This window comes from Mustela putorius, unplaced genomic scaffold, assembly GCF_011764305.1.
Source record: "Mustela putorius furo isolate JIRA1106 unplaced genomic scaffold, ASM1176430v1.1 tig00003907_pilon_pilon_pilon:0A:0A:0A:0A, whole genome shotgun sequence".
NCBI lineage: Eukaryota > Metazoa > Chordata > Mammalia > Carnivora > Mustelidae > Mustela > Mustela putorius.
The window spans coordinates 2,820,060-2,840,994 of NW_025422055.1; the positions used below are offsets into that span (position 1 = coordinate 2,820,060).

General features: G+C 47.5%; 1 protein-coding gene across 1 annotated transcript in view; it reads right to left on the minus strand.

Moving 5' to 3' along the window:
- The window catches only part of LOC101686371 (F-actin-uncapping protein LRRC16A), a 265,401-nt gene extending 245,244 nt beyond the window's left edge, over positions 1-20,157 (minus strand). Inside the window, 1 exon segment of the mRNA XM_045068435.1 lies at positions 20,056-20,157. Within this exon segment, the coding sequence (XP_044924370.1) occupies positions 20,056-20,142 (87 nt within the window). The 5' untranslated portion in view covers positions 20,143-20,157.
- Positions 20,158-20,935: the final 778 nt, after the last annotated feature.

Consider the following 20,935-nt stretch of genomic DNA (forward strand, 5'->3'; position numbering starts at 1 on the left):
AGTGCACGGTTACTACTCCTAGGAGCAGGTTCTAGGAGTAGGATCTATTGCCTCCAATAGGCAAGATTATGGAGACAGAAAGCTGAATGGTGGTTTCCAGGGGCAGAGGGAAGAGAGGAATAGGGAGTTACTGCTTAATGTGTACAGAATTTCTTTTGGGGCCACGAAGAAGTTCTAAAAATGGACAGTTGTGTTGGCGGCATTGTAAAATATACTTCACACTGAAGGGTACACTTAAAATGCTTAAGATGGTAAGTCTTAGGTTATGAGTATTTGAGCATAATTTTTTAAAAAGATTTATTTATTTATTTATTTATTTGACAGAAAGAGAGATCACAAGTAGGCAGAGAGGCGGCGGGGTGAGGGCGGGAAGCAGGCTCCCTACTAAGCAGAGAGCCTAATGCAGGGCTCGATCCCAGAACCCTAAAATACATGACCTGAGCTGAAGAAAGAGGCTTTAACCCACTGAGCCACCCAGGTGCCCCTGAGCATAATTTTTTTTTTTTAAGTAAAACAAACAAACAAACAACAACAACAACAAAAATTCAATGGCCTGGGCAAAGAGCAGCTCAGTGAAAAACATCAGCATCCGGGGTAGAGACTCTCCTGACAAGTCTTACAACAGACAGCCCTGGGTCCCTAACCTACACAATGGCTATGTATTCACAAAGAATGACAATGACCATCATGTTCCCACAAGAGAAACATTGTATCACGTTATTCTGGGCACCATCGGCTGAGCGACAGGGACCACCTATCAAAAACAACTTTGGAATAAAAAAATTATCTACAGCCTCTCCATTGGCTGCAAACTCAGTACATAAAATTTAAAAGTCCAAAGTGGGGCAGAAGCGCGAGAGTTCTGAACAGCCGCATCATGAACAACAGCCGAAAGTTCCTGGGCTCAGCCACTTGCCTTTAACTACTCAACAAAATCCAAGTCACTTGCGACAAAGGAGATGACTTCACCTCAGGCTGGGAGAGAGGACCTAGTGAATTATCTTACCTTTTGAAATGCAAAGAAATGAGGGTTTTGGGAGGAAGAAACTCAACTGGTATTATTAATTGAACTAGCATCCAGGAAGGAGAGCCTCTGCCATCCCACACTCTTACCTAAAAACTAAAACAAACAAACAAACCCAAAAAACAGAGCTGGGCCATGCGCACTAACCCTCTGGTCTCCTGATGCCCAATCTTCCCAAAGCTCCTTGAAGACCCCAGCATCTTTCCCCATCTAGATGGACAAGACAATGCCCATTGTTTTTTCCACCACCAACACAGGGGGCAGAGAATTCTGCTCAGGGTAAGACTCACAAGTGTCAAAACATGTCAAAGTCTAACCCTGCGAAACACGCTTAAAAGCTTCTCACAGCTCTACTGGAACTCAAAGCAGCAAATCCACCAGAAGCCAAAGGGCCAGGCTTTCAGCCTCACCGAAGCAATTAAGTGCCTTCAAGGCAAAGACTCAGAGCTGATCCACACAGCCAGTGCGAGGCTCGCTGGTTCTCAGCAACTGCTTTGTCCTGGCCTAAGTTCATAAGAGAAAAACTGTGATATTTAATATGCTCTATACCATACGTGCTTTGACAGATAAGCAGTGAGAAGACAGAATCCTGGGATCTTGGATCAAAGGAGGCATTTTCATACGCGGATGTGCTCTAGGGCATCCCAGTCTGAGTGATCTACACCCAAATGCGTCATGCTTTGAGGGACTTGAACCCCTCCCCGACCCGGTACACAGATCAGCACCTTCTTTTTACTGGACAGCTCTGGCTGTTGGGGAGATTTTTCTGAGTCTCTAAACCATCCCCAGTCCCCAGTAGTTTTTATCCACTGCAACCCCGGGTCAGGACCCCCAAATACCAAATCTACATCCTCTGTTCTGTGGCAGGCCCCGCCCACACGTGAGGGCTGCTCAGCACTGAGCGGAAGACAGTCTCATAACAGAAAGTGCACACCATCAGGGAGACTCATGTATTTAAGGAACTTTCCCTCACCCCATTCCTCAATGCTCTTCTTAAAGCAAAGTGTCCAAAATTAACCTGAACATTTCTAAGAAGCAGACCCAACGTCTTCTCCAATGGAGAAGCCAACAGAGGAGATCCCTGGGGAAAACGGCTTCCTCCTGGACTTTACCCCTCAGTTCCCAGGTACAACCGCCTTCTTCCCCCCCAAACAACAACTCCTTGACATGGACGGTGTCAATGTAAAAAAACACGGTTAAAAAACAAACAAAAAAAAAAGTTTGGGTTTTTTTTTTTTTTTTGTAAAAAAAAATCTCAACCATCTCCCCAAAAGTAAGACGGAATGATGTGTCTCATCTCTACCTATTTTTTTTTTCTTTTTCCAATTGGCTAATCTGCAAAGTGTCAGAAGCAGAAACCACAACAGTTTAAAGGGATGTGTAAATTCTCATACAGTTTCCCTATGTCAAAGAAAACAAAACTGAAACGAGTTGGCAGCTTTTTTCTGAGTTCCTCAGAACACTAGTGTCCGAGGGGATGGGACCCGGTGCCTTATGAAATGCACAATGTATATATCAAGTCAAAATGCGACAGGGTCCAAGAACAGAGAAATGGAGAAACCTGTTCAAGATTGGGAAATGCAGAGTCCAAGTCCCGGGCACGAGCCACTTTGCTTCTAGCACGTCTATATTCCTATCTTAGGAGCAGGATCTGTTCCCCAATTTGGGAATGGAGGCACAGAGCTACACAAGGTTTCTTCTGGTTTATGGGCTAAAAGGGGTTGCCAGTAGAAGCCTTGGGAAAAGAGATGCTTTCTTAGTATTTCCAGTAACTGTAGGGGAAATTTTAAGTAACAGCTTTATTTGTTTAAAAATAAGAAAATAGGGGGCCTCGATGACTCAGTTGGTTAAGCATCTGCCTTCGGTTCAGGTCATGATCCCAGGGTCCTGGGATCGAATCCTACATTAGGACTCCCGGCTCAGCGGGGAGCCTGCTTCTTCCTCTGCCCCTACCCTCTGCTCCTGCTCTCTCGCTCTCACTCTTAAATAAATAAAGAAAATCTTAGAAAAAAATTATAATAAGAAAATAAAAACAAGAAAATAAAATCACACATTTTAATTTCATCACACAAAAGAAATGAAGTGTCATCTCTGAAAAAGAGCCAGCAGCGTGCTGAAGCGGGAAAGGACATGCCGCTTCTCTCCCGTGTGCACGATGAAGCCACACCTTCACCGACAGGAAATCAATCACACTCTCCGAAACAATGTGTAGAAGACACAATAAGAGAAGGCCACCTCGTCCCGAAGGCAGCGGCACACACAGCGTCTGGGACCCCACGGTGGGAGGCAGCAGCTTTGCTCCTAAAAGCACCCCCAGGGCCCTTGGGTCAGGAACAGTGCCAGGGGCAGCGGAGCTCTAAAACAACCAGTCAGGAAGCAGCCCCCTGGCTTTCTCAACTGCACTCGTCACTGCCCGAAGCACAGGGACCGTGCACGGGCTTGCAGCCACCCATTCCCCTGCCTGGCCGCGCCACCGTGATTGATCGCCGCGTCCACAGGACACTAAATTAAAGATGGGCGATGCCAGATAAGGCAGCTGAGCAGCTGGGCTCGAGATCTGTTCTCCAGGCCTGGCTCATTGATTAGGCTAATACACCTGTATTGCATGGAGAAAGATCACTATGGGGTAGGAGCACTGGACACAAAGCTACAGTAAGGAGAGTCCTGGGCTTCCTGCAGAATCTCCTCGAGGATACGAGTTTGATAAGAGAATCCTGATTATGTCTAGTTCGGCCCCAAATCTTTTATTTTATTTATTTATTTGACAGAGTGGGCAGAAGCAGGAGCACCCGTAAGAGAAGCAACTCCCCGCTGAGTAGGGAGCCATACACAGGCCTCGATCCCAGGACCCTGGGACCATGACCCGAGCTGAAGGCAGACGCTTCACCGACTGAGCCATCCAGATTGCTCTCAATCTTTTAAACTGGGCTTGAAAACGAGCACTGGCCTACATCCTATAATCCATTACCGCAGCAGGTCCGTGAACCATCTGAGCAACTAGTAAAATATTCTGCATCTCCATTCACTCCTCCCCTGGGGTAATTCATGCGAAAGAATGCCGCGTACATGCCGCGTACATGCTGCACGGAGGTATCGTTTTCTGCTCCGGGTGTGACTGGGCAAGGGAGGCAGGGAGTGCGGGCGGGAACCATGAGGGGGGACCGAGCATCTGAACAAGGCCTGGGCCACGAACTCAAACTAAAAAGAAATTTCTTTAGGTCCACTGAGTTTTTAGAAAATGATTCACAAGACTGATTTCAACACTCGATTGCTTGTCCTTCCAGTGATTCTTTTTTGAAGGCTCTGACTCTGCCTCCAAAGAGCTAGCATGGCAAGTCCTCAACGGGAAACGGTAAGGGGAAACGTGACTCCAGTCAAAGCGATGGACCCCTGGAACAGATTCATGATGAGCTGTCCTCCTTGGTCGGATCTAAGGAAGCGAAGCGGGGTCTGAAACACGCCCTGTGAAGGTCTCTTTGGAGAGAGTCAACATGACACGTGGCATTCTTTCCAGGGATATCAACGCATTATGAAGATCTCGTGCCACGAGGGTCTTTAAGCGACGAGGTGGGGACTGCCCAGGTGCCCATGCTCTGCCCCCTCCAAGGCAAGCATATGTAAGTCATCCAACAGCCCTACAGGGCCGATCTGTGTCGGAGAGAGGTTCTTCTTGGTGGGGGGAGAGAAGAGGGGCGGGAGGGGGAGACACAGAGAGACAAAGACAGAGAAGGGAGACAGAAGCTGAAGACACAAGGTGGGCAGGGAATCTCTGCTGTGGGGAAGCTGCCGGCCGCGAACCTGCCCACAGAGCCCAGCCGGTCCCCTGATACGTGTCATCTGTTTGTCAGATTCTTACAGGTGACGGAGAACAGACACAGAGGGAGGCTGTGATGGGCTCAGATGAGGCTATTTGGGGATGCGAGACAGGAATACCCCATCAGCAGCTGCCCAGCTGGGCCTCGCAGAAAAACTAAAAACCACCATTCCTGGATCTGCTCGTTTCAGGCGTCTGCTCAACTTCAGGCTCACACTCGCCCAAGCAGCCGTCCAGGCCGGGCTCTGTCAACCCCGTCCTGCTCCACTCTTCCTGCCGCAGGAATGGCTCCGTAACAGCCTCTTCACGCCCCACGGCTTCCACCTCGGGCCTTCGGCTTTCTTTAGTCTCCCTTCTCTGTCCTGGTCTGTCTGTCTGTCTCCCTGTCCCCCTCCCGCCCCTCCTCTCCACTCCACCAAGAAGAATCTCTGACACAGATCCAGATCTGCCCTGTTGGGCTGCTGGATGACTTATAGATGCCTGCCTTGGGGTCAGGCACGACCACGGCTCGCTCAGTCAGGGTGGGGGTTTCCTGGGCCCCGGTGCAGGGATGCTGAAGGAATGAGAACCCCACAGGGAAGCTGTGGGCAGGGCAGGCTCTCGGAGCCAGCAGACACCTAGCACGACCTGCCCAGTAAGTGTCACTTTCTTAAGCAGATTCTAAAGTCCCGCAGATGACAGCTTACGATGATTTCTCAGGGAGCCTTAGTCCACAGGTCTCTAATGGGGGCTTAAGAATCTTATCCCAAGTCTCTCGAGTTTCGTGTGGGTCACCATTATCAGAACAGCTTGTGAAAACGGACGGCTGGGCCCCACTCCCAGAGTCCAGGGTTCAGCAGCTCTGGATAGGACCCGAAGGGGGTCTGCGTTTCTTTTCTTTTTCCTTTTTATTTTAAAGATTTTATGTGTTTATTTGACCGAGAGAGATCACAAGCAGGCAGAGAGGCAGGGGAGAAGCAGCCCCCCCCCCAGAGCAGAGAGCCCGATGCGGGGCTCGAGCAGCCCCCCCCAGAGCAGAGAGCCCGATGCGGGGCTCGATCCCATGACCCTGAGACCATGACCTGAGCCGAAGGCTGAGGTTTAACCCACTGAGCCACGCAGGTGCCTGAGGAGTCTGCAGTTCTAAGAAGTTCCCAGACAAAGCTCACATGCAGGTCCCAGAACGACACGCTGAAAAAACCACTAGGGGAACCTATTAGGCGTCTTAAGACAAACTTCCATTTTGGTACAATTTGTTCTTTTGTTTTAAATAGACTGAACTATCTAAATACTTCAAAAATAAGTATTTTAAAATGCATAGGGGTTTTTAGATCAACTAACCATAATCGTATTACAGAACGGTAGACTTCCAGACTTAGAATTCTGTACACAAATATGACTACGGTATTGCTCTCTGACATTTGGGGGACCCGCTGATCCAAACCAGTGTTTCTCAACTCGGGGGCAATTCTGTCACTCAGAGGACATGTGGCGATGTCAGAAGAGATTTCTAATGGTCATAACGGGAAGGAAGGGGTGACACTGCTAGGATCCAGTGGGCAGAGGCCAGGGATGCTCCTGAATGTCCCATTACACACAGGCAGCCCCCATGGCAAAGATCTACCTGCTCTACAATGTCAGCAGCGCTAAGGCTGATTAACCCTGACCCCACCACATTGAGAAGGCAGGAATCCCGCACGGCCTGGAGATTCAGAATCCTGCACACCTGGGGGTACTCTAAGGGGGGGGAAAAACAGAACCATAAAAGCCAGCAAACCCAAAACGATGCCCCCAGAACAAAGAGCAACAGACTGAAATGCAAGAAGAAGCAACCACAGTCAGCAGGGACCCCGAAGGGGCCAACAAAGCCCTATCGGGATGAACGAGAGTCAACTACCGGAAGTCATGGGTGAATCTGGTTTTTGTGGAGTTTGGGGGTTTTGTTGTTGTTTTGTTTTTTGTTTTTTTGTTTTTTGAAATCTGACTAATGTGGAAGTGAAAGAGAGGCTTGAGCCTACCTCTGAACACACCTGAATCTGCAGTATTAAAAACCAGGTGAGAAGAGTAGCACAATAACCACCCTCCGAGACAGTCCTCAGCAATGTACTTACTAAACACTTCCTTAAAGAAAGCTTTCTCAAAAAACCACGCACCTTCCTCAAGAGCAGCAGAGCGAAAAAATCCTAAATTCATTTTTTTAAAGACTTTAATTATTGAGAGAGAGAGAGAGAGGAGAGAATACACAAGTGGTGGGGAGAAGCAGGCTCCCCGCTGAACAGGGAGCCTGATGTGGGGGCCCGATTCCCAGGACCCCAAGATCATGACCTGAGCCAAAGGCAGACGCTTAACTGACTGAGCCACCCAGGTGCCCCTAAACCCATTTCTATCAACAAACTGATACTGGCTTTAAAAGCTCTGAGCAGAAAAAACATAACACAAGTATCTTGCCCAGGACCAGGAGAATATGCAAAGGAGACATACTTTTTTTTTTTTTTTAAAGATTTTATTTATTTATTTGACAGACAGAGATCACAAGTAGACAGAGAGGCAGGCAGAGAGAGGGGGAAGCAGGCTCCCTGCCAAGCAGAGAGCCCGATGCGGGGCTCGATCCCAGGACCCTGGGACCATGACCTGAGCCGAAGGCAGAGGCTTTAACCCACTGAGCCACCCAGGTGCCCCAGCAAAGGAGACATACTTTTTAAAAAAGATATTTATATGAAATATACCAGAGCCATCTCTGACTATGGAATACAGTCAAATTCTTGCAATCTGAGCACTGAGCACCTTCACTGCGCCCCCCCCACCGACAGTAACATACCCCGCGATTCACCCATGACTTCCGGTAGGCCAGGCACTGTCCAAAGTATTTTATCTGTAATCGCTCATTAATCTTCAAATCAAATTTATGAAGAAGGTTCTCTCATTACACCCACTGTGTAGACGAGAAGAGCAAGGCAAGGAGAAGTAAATACTTTGCCTACGGTTAGAGAATAACACGGAGTGCTGGGTTTCACGACTCAAACCCAGGCAGACTAATCCGGTAACAGCCGCTACAAGAATGGAAAGCATAAAAAGTGCGTGAAGACATTAAAAAACAAAACAAAAAAAGCCATCCCTGGATTTAAGGTTAACTATACCACACCACAAGCATCACTCTCCAGAACATCACTTTAATTTTTTAAGGGTTTTATTTATTTATTTGAGAGAGAAAGAGAGAGCGAGCGAGCGAGAGATGGAACACAAGCCGGGGGAGTGGAGGAGGCTGAGCAGGGAGCCCAATCCAGGACTCAATCCCAGGAACCCCCAGGATCACGGACATGAGCCAAAGGTGTGTTTTAATGACCGAGCCCCCCAGGCATCCCCTCTCCAGAACGTTAAAAAGTGGAGAGAAGCTGACTCTTCCCAGGGAATGCGGGGGCCAGACAGAGAGGAAACCAAGTGTAAAGTTCTCCCACACACACAGCCCACGGACACCACACACTCGTTCAGCACCACGGATAACCTGCAAACATCACATATGAAAGACAGATGTCACTTTTTTGTTAAATTTCGACAGCAAGAACAATGCTTGACAAACACCACGTGACAAGGTGCTGATGGTCTCTGCTCTGCTCCAGCTGGTCTGGGAACAAGCCACCCTGGACAGGAAAGGCCAGCCCAACCTCTGGCATCCAGGCCCTGTCGGAAAAACGAAGGGACCCGAGGACCACCCCTCGGAGGAGCAGACCCAGAGAGAGAGGGCCGGGGCTACGGAGACTTGGGAAGTCTCTTCTAGAGAAGCCAACTGCTGACAAGAAAACAGGTCTCAGAAGCTCACAGTTCATTTTGGGGCCAGAAGCCCTGAGAAGGAGGACGCCCAGGGGACCTCAGCAGACAAGTCTACACCAGCAGCCAAGTCTTGCGTTCCTCCAGTGCAGGTGAGCTTCGATGGCCATCAGCCGGGGAGGCAAGGAGCAGAACTGCACAGAAAGTCTCCCCCAACTGCAACCCTTCTGCTACCCTGAGGATGCGGGCAAAAGAAAAGAAAAACCCCTCCCCCTTGCTGGTGGTCCCTGGTGCTGAAACAGAGCCATCCCAGATGGAGGGGACAAGCCAGCACAGGCGGTGGGAGGAAGGCGGAAGGCTCTCTCCAGGCCGGGGCTCCTTCCTCTTCCTATGAGGGAAGGACATCTTTCTTGAGTTGCTAGTGACAACCAACATAGGACAGATGGGGTCAAAAAAACCAAAAATGCCCACTGGGAACTCACCAAGCAGCCCGGACTCCCACTAGCCCCTACTGCACCCACATTTTTTGTGAGGCTACTGCTAGGCCCTTGTGGGACAGGAAGTTCGGGCATCCCTCAGCACCGAGAAGGCCTTTGGAGCAAGTGACCTCACAGTTACTGCCCCCCATCTGGGGCTCACCTTCCCTGGTCTGTTCCACAAAGGGAGTAAGAACATAGCCCTGAAGAAGGAAGGAGTCTCACGGGCTCGCTCTCTGAAGAATAATCATAGGTCCCTGAGGGACCTCGCAGAACCACGAGTGAAGCGGGCCACACCAACAGCTCTGGAAGAGAGAGAGACACGGCTGAACCACGGGGAGCTGGGGGTGGGTGGCGCTCAGTGAGGAAGAAGGGGCTCTCCGAGAAGCTGCTCCTGGAGGAGTGCGCTCAGGTCCTTGCCTGGACATGCCCCTCCCCCAACCCAGAGTGGGAGGGTAGGCAGAGGGTGAAGAAGTAGGGACAGTACGTGGGAACGGAAGGGCCAGGCACAGAGACAGGCCCCGCGCTGAAGAGAGAGCGTTAGCTACAAGCAGGAGAGGTAAACTGTCTTCACAACTGTCTGGAAGGCAAAGTAAGGTCTCCTTCCACGAGGATACTGAACTGTCCTTTAAGACACAAGACTAGGTGTCTGCGCTCATAGCTCAGGAGTGTCCTCAAGGATGCTTGGTCTCCCGAAAGTGGCCTGGGCCTTGTCACCTGCAAATGTGCTCAATGACCATTGATGAAGAGCGTTCGAGGACCCAGGGGAAGAAAGCCCCCACGAGAGGAGCAAAGAGCAGAGATTAAAAGCCTACGATACAGTCTCACCCTCAAGGAAAGACAACACAGATCCCGGAACGGCGACAGTCCACAGCTGGGACCCTCGTTGACAAGCCCACTTAGCACAGTGAGCAGAGTGGGGCACATAGAATTGTCGCAGCAAGCCATGTTGTACACCTGAAGGTAATGTAAACAGATTTTTTACAAATATAAAAAAATAAAAATAAGTTTAAATTTTTGAAATTTAAATTTTAACTTTAATTTAAAATTTTTTTGAAAAGCTTTTTAAAAAGAGGAGAAAAAAAAGGCTGTGACTCTGGCAGTCCATTTGCAGACCAGAAGACACAAGAACCACTCTGCAGATATGCCACAGGAGGAAAGCCCACACATCCCACAGGCACATCAGAAAGGACCTCAGACTGCCAAAAAAAAAAAAAGGTTTGTCTCAGGAGTGTTGGCCAAAGACATACAAGACATTGAACAAAGAGAATGAGCCAGTCTACGAAACAGATTTTTTTTTTTTAAGACAATAAAAACTGATGCGGTCGGGTAATTATTCTCCATTGAGACTTCCTGAATAACAATCAGGTGAAAAAATGTATCCTTTAGAAAAGCCTCTCAGGCGGCAACTCCACTTCCAGGAATTCATCCAAGAGAGATAAACAGGCGGAGATACTCCTTTATAGGGCAAAATATTGGAAGCCACCTAAATATCTCGCAGTAAGTGTTAAATTATAGCGATTAATGAAGTGCCATGGGGGAGTCCAAAACATAGATGCGTATTAGTCAATATATACCTTGTATACAATATCAGTATATCAATTAGTCAATATATACCCTTATATAAAATATCAACACATATATACCTTATATACAATATCAACACATGATTGTCACAGAAAGCTTTCACCTTAAATACCACATTTTTTAAAGTAGAGTACCAAACAGTATTCATAATTCCACCTTAAAAATGTTATATATTTTATATGTGCATGCGTGTAGGAAAATATATATAAAAATACTGGTATTTCTTCCAAAGGTAGCTTCTGAATTGATCACCTAGGTGATATTTCAGTTTTGCTTTCCTATATAAATTTGTAGTAATGCAAATAGCACAGATACTTCCAAAATGTTAAAAAAAAAAAAAAAAGAAGGAAATGTTTTCCGTGCGTGCCCGAGGCACATGTAGCTGATATTCTGCACTTGGAGACCTCAACATATTGATGTTTTCTACAGGGTCTAGAGGAACAATTCTGTGATGACACGATCCCATTCCTTTTCAAGAGACGCAATCCACAGGAGCCCACTGACGTCTCTGAGAAATTCTGTTTAATTCAGTTCCACGGTGTTTACCAAATACTTGCGATCCCCAAACATCTACAACGTAAAAGCTCATTGACAAAGGAGGCTGATTGGAAAGCAATGGGATGAGAACGGCACAAACGCTGAAAGCAACATCCTCGTCAGTTGAGGCTCAGGACGGCTGCGGGAAGGACGTGCATTCAGCCGGAGGACCGAGAGACCCGGGGAAAACATGACAACCGTCTTCAAAGGCCTGACTGGCACTGGTGTAGGAAAGGCACGAGTTTCTGGGACATTCCAGAAGACTAAGCTAGAATGAATGCGGACAAGTCCCTGAGAAGCAGATGCCAGCCCAGACAGCCAAAGGCTTTCTGAGACTCTCGTCTTTTTTCCCATCCCTGGAAATAGTTAAGCAAAACGTAGACACCCAGGGATGTTCTCAAGAAACTTCTTGTAGGCTAGAGTGCATGGTTAGATGGCCACCGAGAGCTGTCCAGGCCCAAGACCGTCTGGGTGACAATCAAGGAGGATGGCAGGAACCAACTTCCCTGGAGTCAGCTGAGGTCAAGCCCCTCCACCCTCCAGGGGCCATGCAGAGGACACGGGCACATAACCCCAGATGATACCCATATATGGCTTCTGAGACCCCCAAGGGCCCAGCAGAAACAGATACATATGCCTCCTTAGCGGGGGAGTAAGCACACTCATCTCCACTTCTTGCCACAGGCTGGAAATGCTCTAAGCGCAGTTCAGGACACGTGTGCTCCCCTGCTTCTACCTCTAGGAGGACCCACCGAGCGCCCACCACAGCCCAGAGAGACCGAGACACGGAACAAAACAAACGGCAGGCCAGCACTCACCAAGGCACAATGTCTTCAAAACAAAAACTCTCTCAAAACACGAGTATATGGGAAAGACCCAGTGGGCGAACGCGAACAGACTGTTTTAGTTACACACCACACATCCCACACCAAGCATCCTTCTTTCCACACCTTTAACTCTCTTCTCAGAGTTGGGGGGAAGTGATCTATTTAGAGAGAGAGAGAAAATAGGGCACAGTTACCAAGATTTAGACAACACGCCCTACATACACCAAACCGAATTCTTTCAAAGAGAGAACACACATTTGAGAAAGGCGAGGGAGGGCAGACCGAGGCAGAGAGGCAGAATCATGGAACCTTCAACGGACTTGATAAAGTTGCATTTTTCAATCTACTTTAACAATAGATAGTAACAGTGTTTCCAATGAAATGCAACAGTTGACAGTCACCCTTCACTAAAGTCTTTGTTTTCTCTGTAACTCTGAAAAAAAAGAGTTCTCCCTATTCATTCCATACTCTCTGTAGACCTCCCGGCTGGTCGGTTTCCACCGTGCCCCTTTCACAGCCCTGCCTCCCGCGCCTCTCCAGGGCGGGCCTGAAACACTCTCTCCTCCCAGGGTGGCCAAATCCCAGAAGCTGGAAAGAGTATCTTTTTAAGAACAATGAAAAGTTACACCAAGGCTGATAAATGTCGGAGGGCTTGTGCCCAAGGTCATCGGACGCTCCTGCCCTAACTACCGCAGAAACGGGGGCAGCTGCAGATGACAGAGTAGGACGTAAATGCGTCTCGGGTAACAGGTGCACGATGGCCGGAGCTGCCTTCTGGAAACAGACGCCTGGAGCCAGAGCCGGCCCCCAGTGTCCTACCCAGAGATCAGTGGGCGCCGGCTCCAGCCCTGGGCCGGGTAAAGTCTGGAACACTTCAAAGTGGACTTATTTTGAATTTCCCAGGACTTTTGCCAGGCCCCTTGGCAACAACGGGTGCTCTCTGCTACCTCCCTCCTGACGATCGTGTCAGTGTTGTGGCTGTTTTCTGAAGCTCACTTTTCTCGAGTCGGGTAACTTCACCCAGGTGGCTCTGAAAATTACCTAAGCACTGAATTGTAAGTGATCCTTAAAAGTTGAGACTCCTAAGGGTACCACAAAGGGAACTGTTCTAATTACCCAACAACGGGCACACAAAAGCCTCTCACAAAGACAAGTGAGCCAAAGACCTGGGACAATGATCTTCCCGATGTTCTGCAGAGGTCCCCACCACACCCAGACATTGGACATGAACTTCGTCCCCCCCCATTCACCATAATTACTGGAAACACATGTGCGTGGTCTGACGTGTTGCACCCGGTTTAACATATTAGAGGTACGCTGTGCTGTCAGCACAAAGTACGTTCGTACAGGACTCAGAAGAAAGCTGTTCCTGCCATATCGACTTGGAGAACATCCCAAGACTGCAGAAGCAGCTATTTTTTAAAAGCTGTGATATTTGTACCACTTCACTGGTGAACAGGGAGTCTCTCTATACGCGCAGCCAAAAAAAAAGTCCAGTCTCCCCTTGTAGTTCTAGTTCACGCTCATCACAACAGCCTCGCTGCGGTCACTGACCGGGTTTATCTTATTTTGGATTCAACTATAAATGTGCAAAACAGAGTCCTAAAGTAGGTCTACTTTATGGGATCCCTGGAAAATTAATGTGCTTTATAAAGGTAATAGTGGTTTAAAAAAAAAAAAAAGCCTGGACACCATTGACCAAGGCAGGTGTTGCCTGAACAGAGTTGCAAAACACCAACTCCGGGACGGCTATTTGTCTAAGAAGCAACAGTGCCACGGCCGTATTGCTGGTCCGAGTCAGGCACGAGGGGCCAGGAAATCAGGAAAATGTTACACAGACCGGCCACATGACATAAATGTGGCCTTGTCTCAAAGGACAATGCTTTCCAGATCTGAGAATATCTGAGATTTAAAATCCTTCACAACTAAGTGGACCAGATACCTGCAAAACTTTTAGGTGAGAGATAGTCCCCCTCTGAATGTCTTTTTAAAATAAACAGGTGGTTGTAGAGTTTATATTTTGAGTTAATGGAAGACAGCACCGCCACCAAAATATTTTAGGGATATGCCTCCCCGAAACTAACATCCTTATACCTTTTAACATTTTTAATATTAGTTGACAGTAATTCTAACCAAACCTAATTAAGAGACTCAAAAAGTTACAAATCCATAGTCAATTTTTTAAAAATGCATTAAAGAGATTCTGGAGAAACTCTGCAAAAAGGAAATAAAGGAACAATGGATGAACTGTTTCCAAGAGACTGGTGATGCCGTTTCTCCAGCCTCCTCAGTCTGGGAAGAAAGGCAGTCCTGCTTTCCTCCTGCGGGCCCACTTGATGAAGGTGTGGAAGAACCAGGGACTGGCAAAGATGATAGAGCCCGAATTCCAAAACGGAACAGAAAAAAAATGAAGCTGAGACCAGGGATGACCTTTCCACATGCTTCAGAACCACCACCAGGAGAGAGGAGACCACATTCCTTGCCCCCAGGCCAGCAACACCAGAGCGTGGGTGGGAGCAGGTAGGTAACGGGGGACCCTGTTTCCTCCTGACAGAATCTGTCTTTCAACCATGATCCTCAAAAGGAAAGGAAAGGAAAAAGAAAGAGAAAGAGAAAAAAGAAATAGAATGTCCAGGCAATACCAATGCTGTCAAAGACTCAGAGACGGGATTATTCACATGTCACTGGTAGGACTACCCCCGTGGTAGAGTCACTCTGGAAAACAGCTGACAGCTTCTTCTAAAATTAAACAGGCAATTCCAATACAGACCCGCAACTGCACTCCTCGCCATTCATCAGGGAGAAAGGAAGATGGCGTGTTCACACCCAAGTCTGTAACTTTTGTATCAATCTCAGTTCTATTCTAATAACCCCAAATAACCCCAAAACAGAAAACCAACCCCACAGGTCCATCTGGAGGAGTGGACACCCAGACCATGGAATCATCCCCAGTGGGGGTCGGGGTACAAGATGGCTACATGCAACATCCTGGAGGAATGTCTAGGAAATTATCTCAGGTGGGGAAAAAAAAAAAAAAAACCCAAAAGGCATATATATACTGCGTGATTACATTTACATAACATTTTTTGAAGGAACAAAATTTAAAAAATGAAGAACACATTAGCAGCAACCAGGGGTCTGAGAAGGGGGTATATGGGTGTGGCCCAGAGAGGCGGAAGGAGGAATCCTTGCGATGGTGGGAATGTTCAGCATCGTACAGCATCAACGGCAGAATCCTGAACGTGGTATCACACATTGATTTTGCAAGACAGGAGAAGCTGGATAAAGGATACTTTATCTGTGTGACTTTTTTACAACCGCATGTAAATCTATACAGTGATCCCAAACTGAAAAGCTTGATTTTAAAATGCACTAATTAAAACAGTTTTAAAAGTCAAGGTACCGGGCCACCTGGGTGGCCTCAGTCCGTTAAGCATCTGCCTTCGGCTCAGGGCACGGATCCCAGGGTCCTGGGATCTAGCCCCGCATCGGGCTCCCTGCTCAGTGGGGAGTCTGCTTCTCCCCCTCTCTCTGATGCTCCCCCAACTTGTACTCACTCTCATTCACTCTCTCTCACATAAATAAACAAAATATTTCAATAAATAAATAAAAATAAAGTCCAGGAACTACAAAAAATTGGCTTAAGATTGAACAAGCAAATGAGAAAATGGAGTAAGAGTCAAGACAGCATCTCTTCCCCGATGACATGTCCTACAGACAAGAGAGAAGGAATTACAGAAACAGACGACAAGATCTCCTGTGAACCTGCCTGCCACTTAGATAAAAAAGTCCAGCGCCCAGGGACCATACCCTAGGAGAGCCATCCTAAGGATGGACAAGCCCATTCCAACCTCTTCTATCTATCTTCCCTTTAATTGTCCCCAGAGGCTCCACCTCAGGTCTGTTCCCCCCTGGTTTCCTAACCTATAGTTATTAGGGTCTCTGACCAAATAAGATCCGAGAAAGACAGCACGCTCCAGCTCATGCTTAGGAACCACCCATGCCCATAGAGATGCAGTAATGGCTCCGAAAAGCCAGGCTGGTAAAGACACTCGTTTATCCCTAACCCCCTGATTGCCAAACGTTTATCACAGATCTCTCTACCCCCCCCGCACATCCCAGCACTCCTGATCCCATGGGAGCAGAGTCCTACCTGCAGAATTTCAGATCTGATCAGTTGCACTCTATCCCGCTGAAAAGGGAGACGGAGCTATAAATATTCCCCTTGGCCTTATGGTGAACTGAGCCAACCTCTCGATAAAGGTAGGAGATGCTCGGGCATCAGGAGTGGCATTTTCGGTGCCACTGAGGAAACAAGGCAGGGTTTCTGGTTTCCTCTTGCTTTATCATTTGGTGGCTGTTTATCTTGTGCTGGGGCCTGCACCAAGCGTGTTAAAATGTAGCCTCATTAATCTTCAAGGCAGCCAGGAACAAACAGCTCCTGTTGCACACCTGTCCCATTAGAGAAAGGAACGGAGGCTTCACAGTGTTACAAAGCGGCTGGGCTGCACTGAGACTGCAAGGCCAGCTTCCTCACCTCTGAGCCCTGCTGCGTCCCTGGACACCAGACGATAAAGTTCACGTCAAGGTATTAGAAACAGGTGGTGAGACCCCTGAACCCGTCCCTGTTGCACCTGATACCCCAATGGCAAGGAAAGGCATCCCCGCTGTGCCTGGTCTCTCCACGCGGCAACCTGCTCCAGTCCTGCGTCTGCAAGTGGCTTCTGCTTCTCTAAACCCGGCCCAGCTTCCAGGCTTGCTATGTTCCCCTGGGTCCACACAACGCGTCTCTACTCTCTCCCCTTGGCAACTCCCACTCAGCCTCCCAATGTCAACTTAGGGTTCCCTTCCTTCTAGAACTCTTCCCTGATGCGCCAGCCTGAGTCTGAGTCTGGGACATGCTGTGATGACAGCCCCCCAGTCGTCCTGCTCACAGCCCGGCTGACAGCACGGCCCCCTGACATGTCTCCCTCCCCAGCGAGACTGCGGACTCTGGATATGTGAAGTCTCATACCCTGCCCTCGGCATGGTGCCCAGGACGTGCTCAGTCGGTTGGAAATTGTGTATAGGTCCATCCAATCCACCAAATAAACACAAGGATTCCTGACCCTCCCAATGCCCAAATCCTCCTGATCATTGAATGAAAGAGTGAACAACAAACCGAAGGACATTTTTCTTTATTTTGAGAATAACGATGAAGCAGGGACACCTGGCTGGCTTGGTCTTTAAGCATCTGCCTCTGGCTCAGGTCCTGATGCCAGGGTCCTGGGATGGAGCCCAGCCTCAGGCTCTCTGCTCAGCGGGGAGTCTGCCTTCTTCCCTCTCCCTCAGCCCCCCCCCCCCCGCGCTCCTCTCTCTCTCTCTCTCTCTCAAATAAGTACATAAAATCTTAAAACAAAAAAAAAAAAATGGATGAAACAAGATATGCTCTGAGAGAGGCAGATCTGGGTTCAAATTCCAGCTCTGTCATTAACTAGTAAATGACCTGAAGCAGCGTATCTGGCCTGTCCCAGTCTGAGCAGAGACATACAGAGTTGCTGCGGGACTGAATAAGGTAATGCTAATTAAGCGTTGAGCAGAGAGCCTAGCCCTCGGTCAATGTCCAATAACTATTAGCTATTATGACCATGAGAAAGAGGAAGATGAAGATAAACCCTCCACAAAAGATAAGCTAGAAATCGTATCAAGTCTCCAACTGTAAAAAGAAGGAACGACATGACAAAATCACACACTCCCAGCCTTAGGAGAAGGAAGGACGGTAAGAACAGGCACAGTGGGAAAGGAAGTAAAATTCCAACAAGATATACTGAAGGTACTAAGCCAATTCATTTATGACCAATTTAGCAGACAGCCACAGAAAGTCAGAAGAAGTGAACATTATAAAGAGATCCCCCAGTGTTTTCATTTCAGTAACAAATTCCCTCTCGATCCAGAAACTCCAAAAACACAACGTGAAGGTCAGTTTGTCACTGACCACCTTGCTCCGACCTGAATATTTCTATTAAGATCATCAGACTCTGGGGCACCTGGGTGGCTCAGGGGGGGTTAAAGCCTCTGCCTTCCGCTCAGGGTCCGGGATTGAGCCCCGCATTGAGCTCTCTGCTCAGCAGGGAGTCTGCTTTCCTCCTCTCTCTCTCTCTATGCCTGCCTCTTTGCCTACTTGTGATCTGTCTGCCAATAAATAAATAAAATCTTTACCAAAAAAAAAAAAAGAAAAGATTGGCAGACTCTTGAGTATTTCAATTAAGAATTCCTGTCTACACATATAAGGAACAGCCAAAAACAAGTTTATGCCAAAACGATCAGAAACCACTTAGGTTCCAGATTTGGGGAAATAAATGCTTACATGCAAAGATGTGGATAATTTGGGGACAACCTTAACTCCGCTTATGTTGAGATGTGTGGGGCGTTGGGGGGATGGGGCATACAGGGCAGGTCCTTAACATTAAGTACTGATCGTAAGTATTATAAATGGTGCTAATTTTGTTATACTGGACATTTAAATTTGTCTTTGTTATTTTCACGTTATAGATTTCACTCATAACATGGCTCATTCCTAGCACGATGAAGAGGGTTCACACCCAATAATACCACAACATCGGGTCAGACCGTTGTAGGCAAATGCTGCTTGACAAGGACAACTGAGTTGGACAAAAGTGGATCCATCCATGTAAAGACTGGCTTTAAACAGCAGAAACAAAATGTCTTCTCTCCGTCCACTGCCACCTCCCCAAGACACCACTATCCTATAACATTAAGTAACATATATGCTAAGGAAATTCACTCTTTAGTAAAGCAAAATAAATCAGAATGGTGGCACCCATTGCTTCTGCTCTTGGTCACCCTAACAAGGCAGGCTACATGAACACACTCGGTCGCTGGGCCAAAGCCCCTCCGTCAAGTTTCTCCACTTCAAGTCCTCTGCTGTTTCTGCCTTGGACACACAGACCACAGAGAAAGAGACGGCGGCCACCAACAGCATAATCCTCCCATCTACAGGGGAAGGCAGCCAGATATTCTGAAAGATTCTCAAGACAGACATTATCAGAAAGACACTTGTGATTCTGCGCAAATTCAACTGAAGAAACAGAATACTCAAAAGATTCTCTTTCAATGACAGGTGCTCGGAATTTGTTTTAAAATACCCTGGGGAATTGGGGGGGCTTGTGGGGAAACCAACAATATCGTGAAACATGAAAACCTGTTGAAGCTAGATGAACATACACAGGGTTCAGTACGTTAATCTCTACTTCTGCATATGCCTTGAAAATTTCCACTGAATAAAAAGATAAACAGAATATTCTCTCCAACTTGAAAACATAAATAGCATGTATTTCCCCAAGACTAAATCTAGGATTGCCACAACCTCAACCAAGAAGCCAATAAAACACCACCACTTCGCTTCTCTAAAGCTACTGTCCAGTCACTAAAAAATGGCCTCCCCAACTCTGTGCCCAACGTGGTCCAACTCCTGGGCCCCCGGCAGCTCCCCCACATGCTGGGAGAACCCCAAGTCCGATGTCAACACTAGCAGATACTGCCTGCATCAAGCATTTCCCTTTAAAACACCAAATGTCCCTGTGAAACAACAGAGATAGAAGGTATCTTTTTCCCCTGGAGGGGACTCAGATGTAACATCTGAGAACATTTAGTTACACAGTTAAACCAATAGGAGAGGAATTCTTTAAACCTCCTCCCTAAGTCCTCACAAATGAAATCATACAATCAGCCACAGCAAAGATAACTATAAAGTCCATTTTCATATCAAAATTGAATACTCTGAAAACCAGCTGTAGGAGAGGACTCAGTGTGGATGACTGAGACAATTTTAAGAAATAACTTCAATCTCCAAAATGTTAATATCCTACTGTTACCTTTCAATGGGCAGACATTCCAGTTAATCCAGGACAAAATGGCCCTTGGAACTTTCCAGCAAAATACTAAACAAACACAAAGCACTTGAGTTGCCTGGAAATGAAGCAATCAAAAAATGAAGAGGACAAACACCTTTCACTTCCAAACATTTTAAGAAACAAGAATACTTACCAGCACTTTGTTTTCAACTTTGTCTCCCTTGACTTCCAACTTTACTTTCTTCGTCACTGCAATTTTTATCTTTCTGCCAATAAACATCCTTTATGCTTTCTGAAAGAAGGAAGAGTTTCATTATATTCCTTTATTATAAGAAAAAAAAAGCACTGGAGAGGGGAGAACACATGAAGGAGTATTCTGGGTTGTTTTTTAATCATTGTGGCTTGTCTTTTTTTTTTTTTTTTAGCTTGTTTTAACAAGCCTGATGGTTATCGGTCACATAGTCAATGAACACCTACTACGTGTGTTGTCTTGTGCTCTCAGATGCTGAGGCAAATATAAAAAGCCTGTGACACACAATACCAGTTCACTCAAGGCATGACGTAATCCCAACTGGGCAAAACAGACGCACATACGAGAAAAAACATGAGCCACGTCAGGACGACACGGTACCACGGAGTGTAGTGCTACATGCAGACCACAAGCACAACAGAATTCGTAACCTCCTTGGCTGGTTACCTCTGGCCCCCCAGCAGCCTCTGTGCCCATCACAGTGGCCTAGAAACAGTACCATTTCCAGGTTGCCTGACATCACAGTTGGGGAATATGGCAAAGAACCAGAACCAGACTGGACAATCTAGCCTGGGAAGGGTGATCCTGGCCATCTGTCTTCTGGAGGCCGCACAACCCAAAGAGCGGTCAAAGGCAACAAGAAAGCAGGAATCAAGAGCGAAGCAGGGGAGACTTCAAAATCTGGTGGCAGGAAGGATGGCACTGAGTGCTCCAAATGGAACCAGGTCTCAAATCAGACTCATTCTCCTCCCACTCCTGTGGCCACTAATGAAGCTGGAAATTTTGTTTTCTAGCAGACGGGAAGCCAGTCACCCACTCTCCT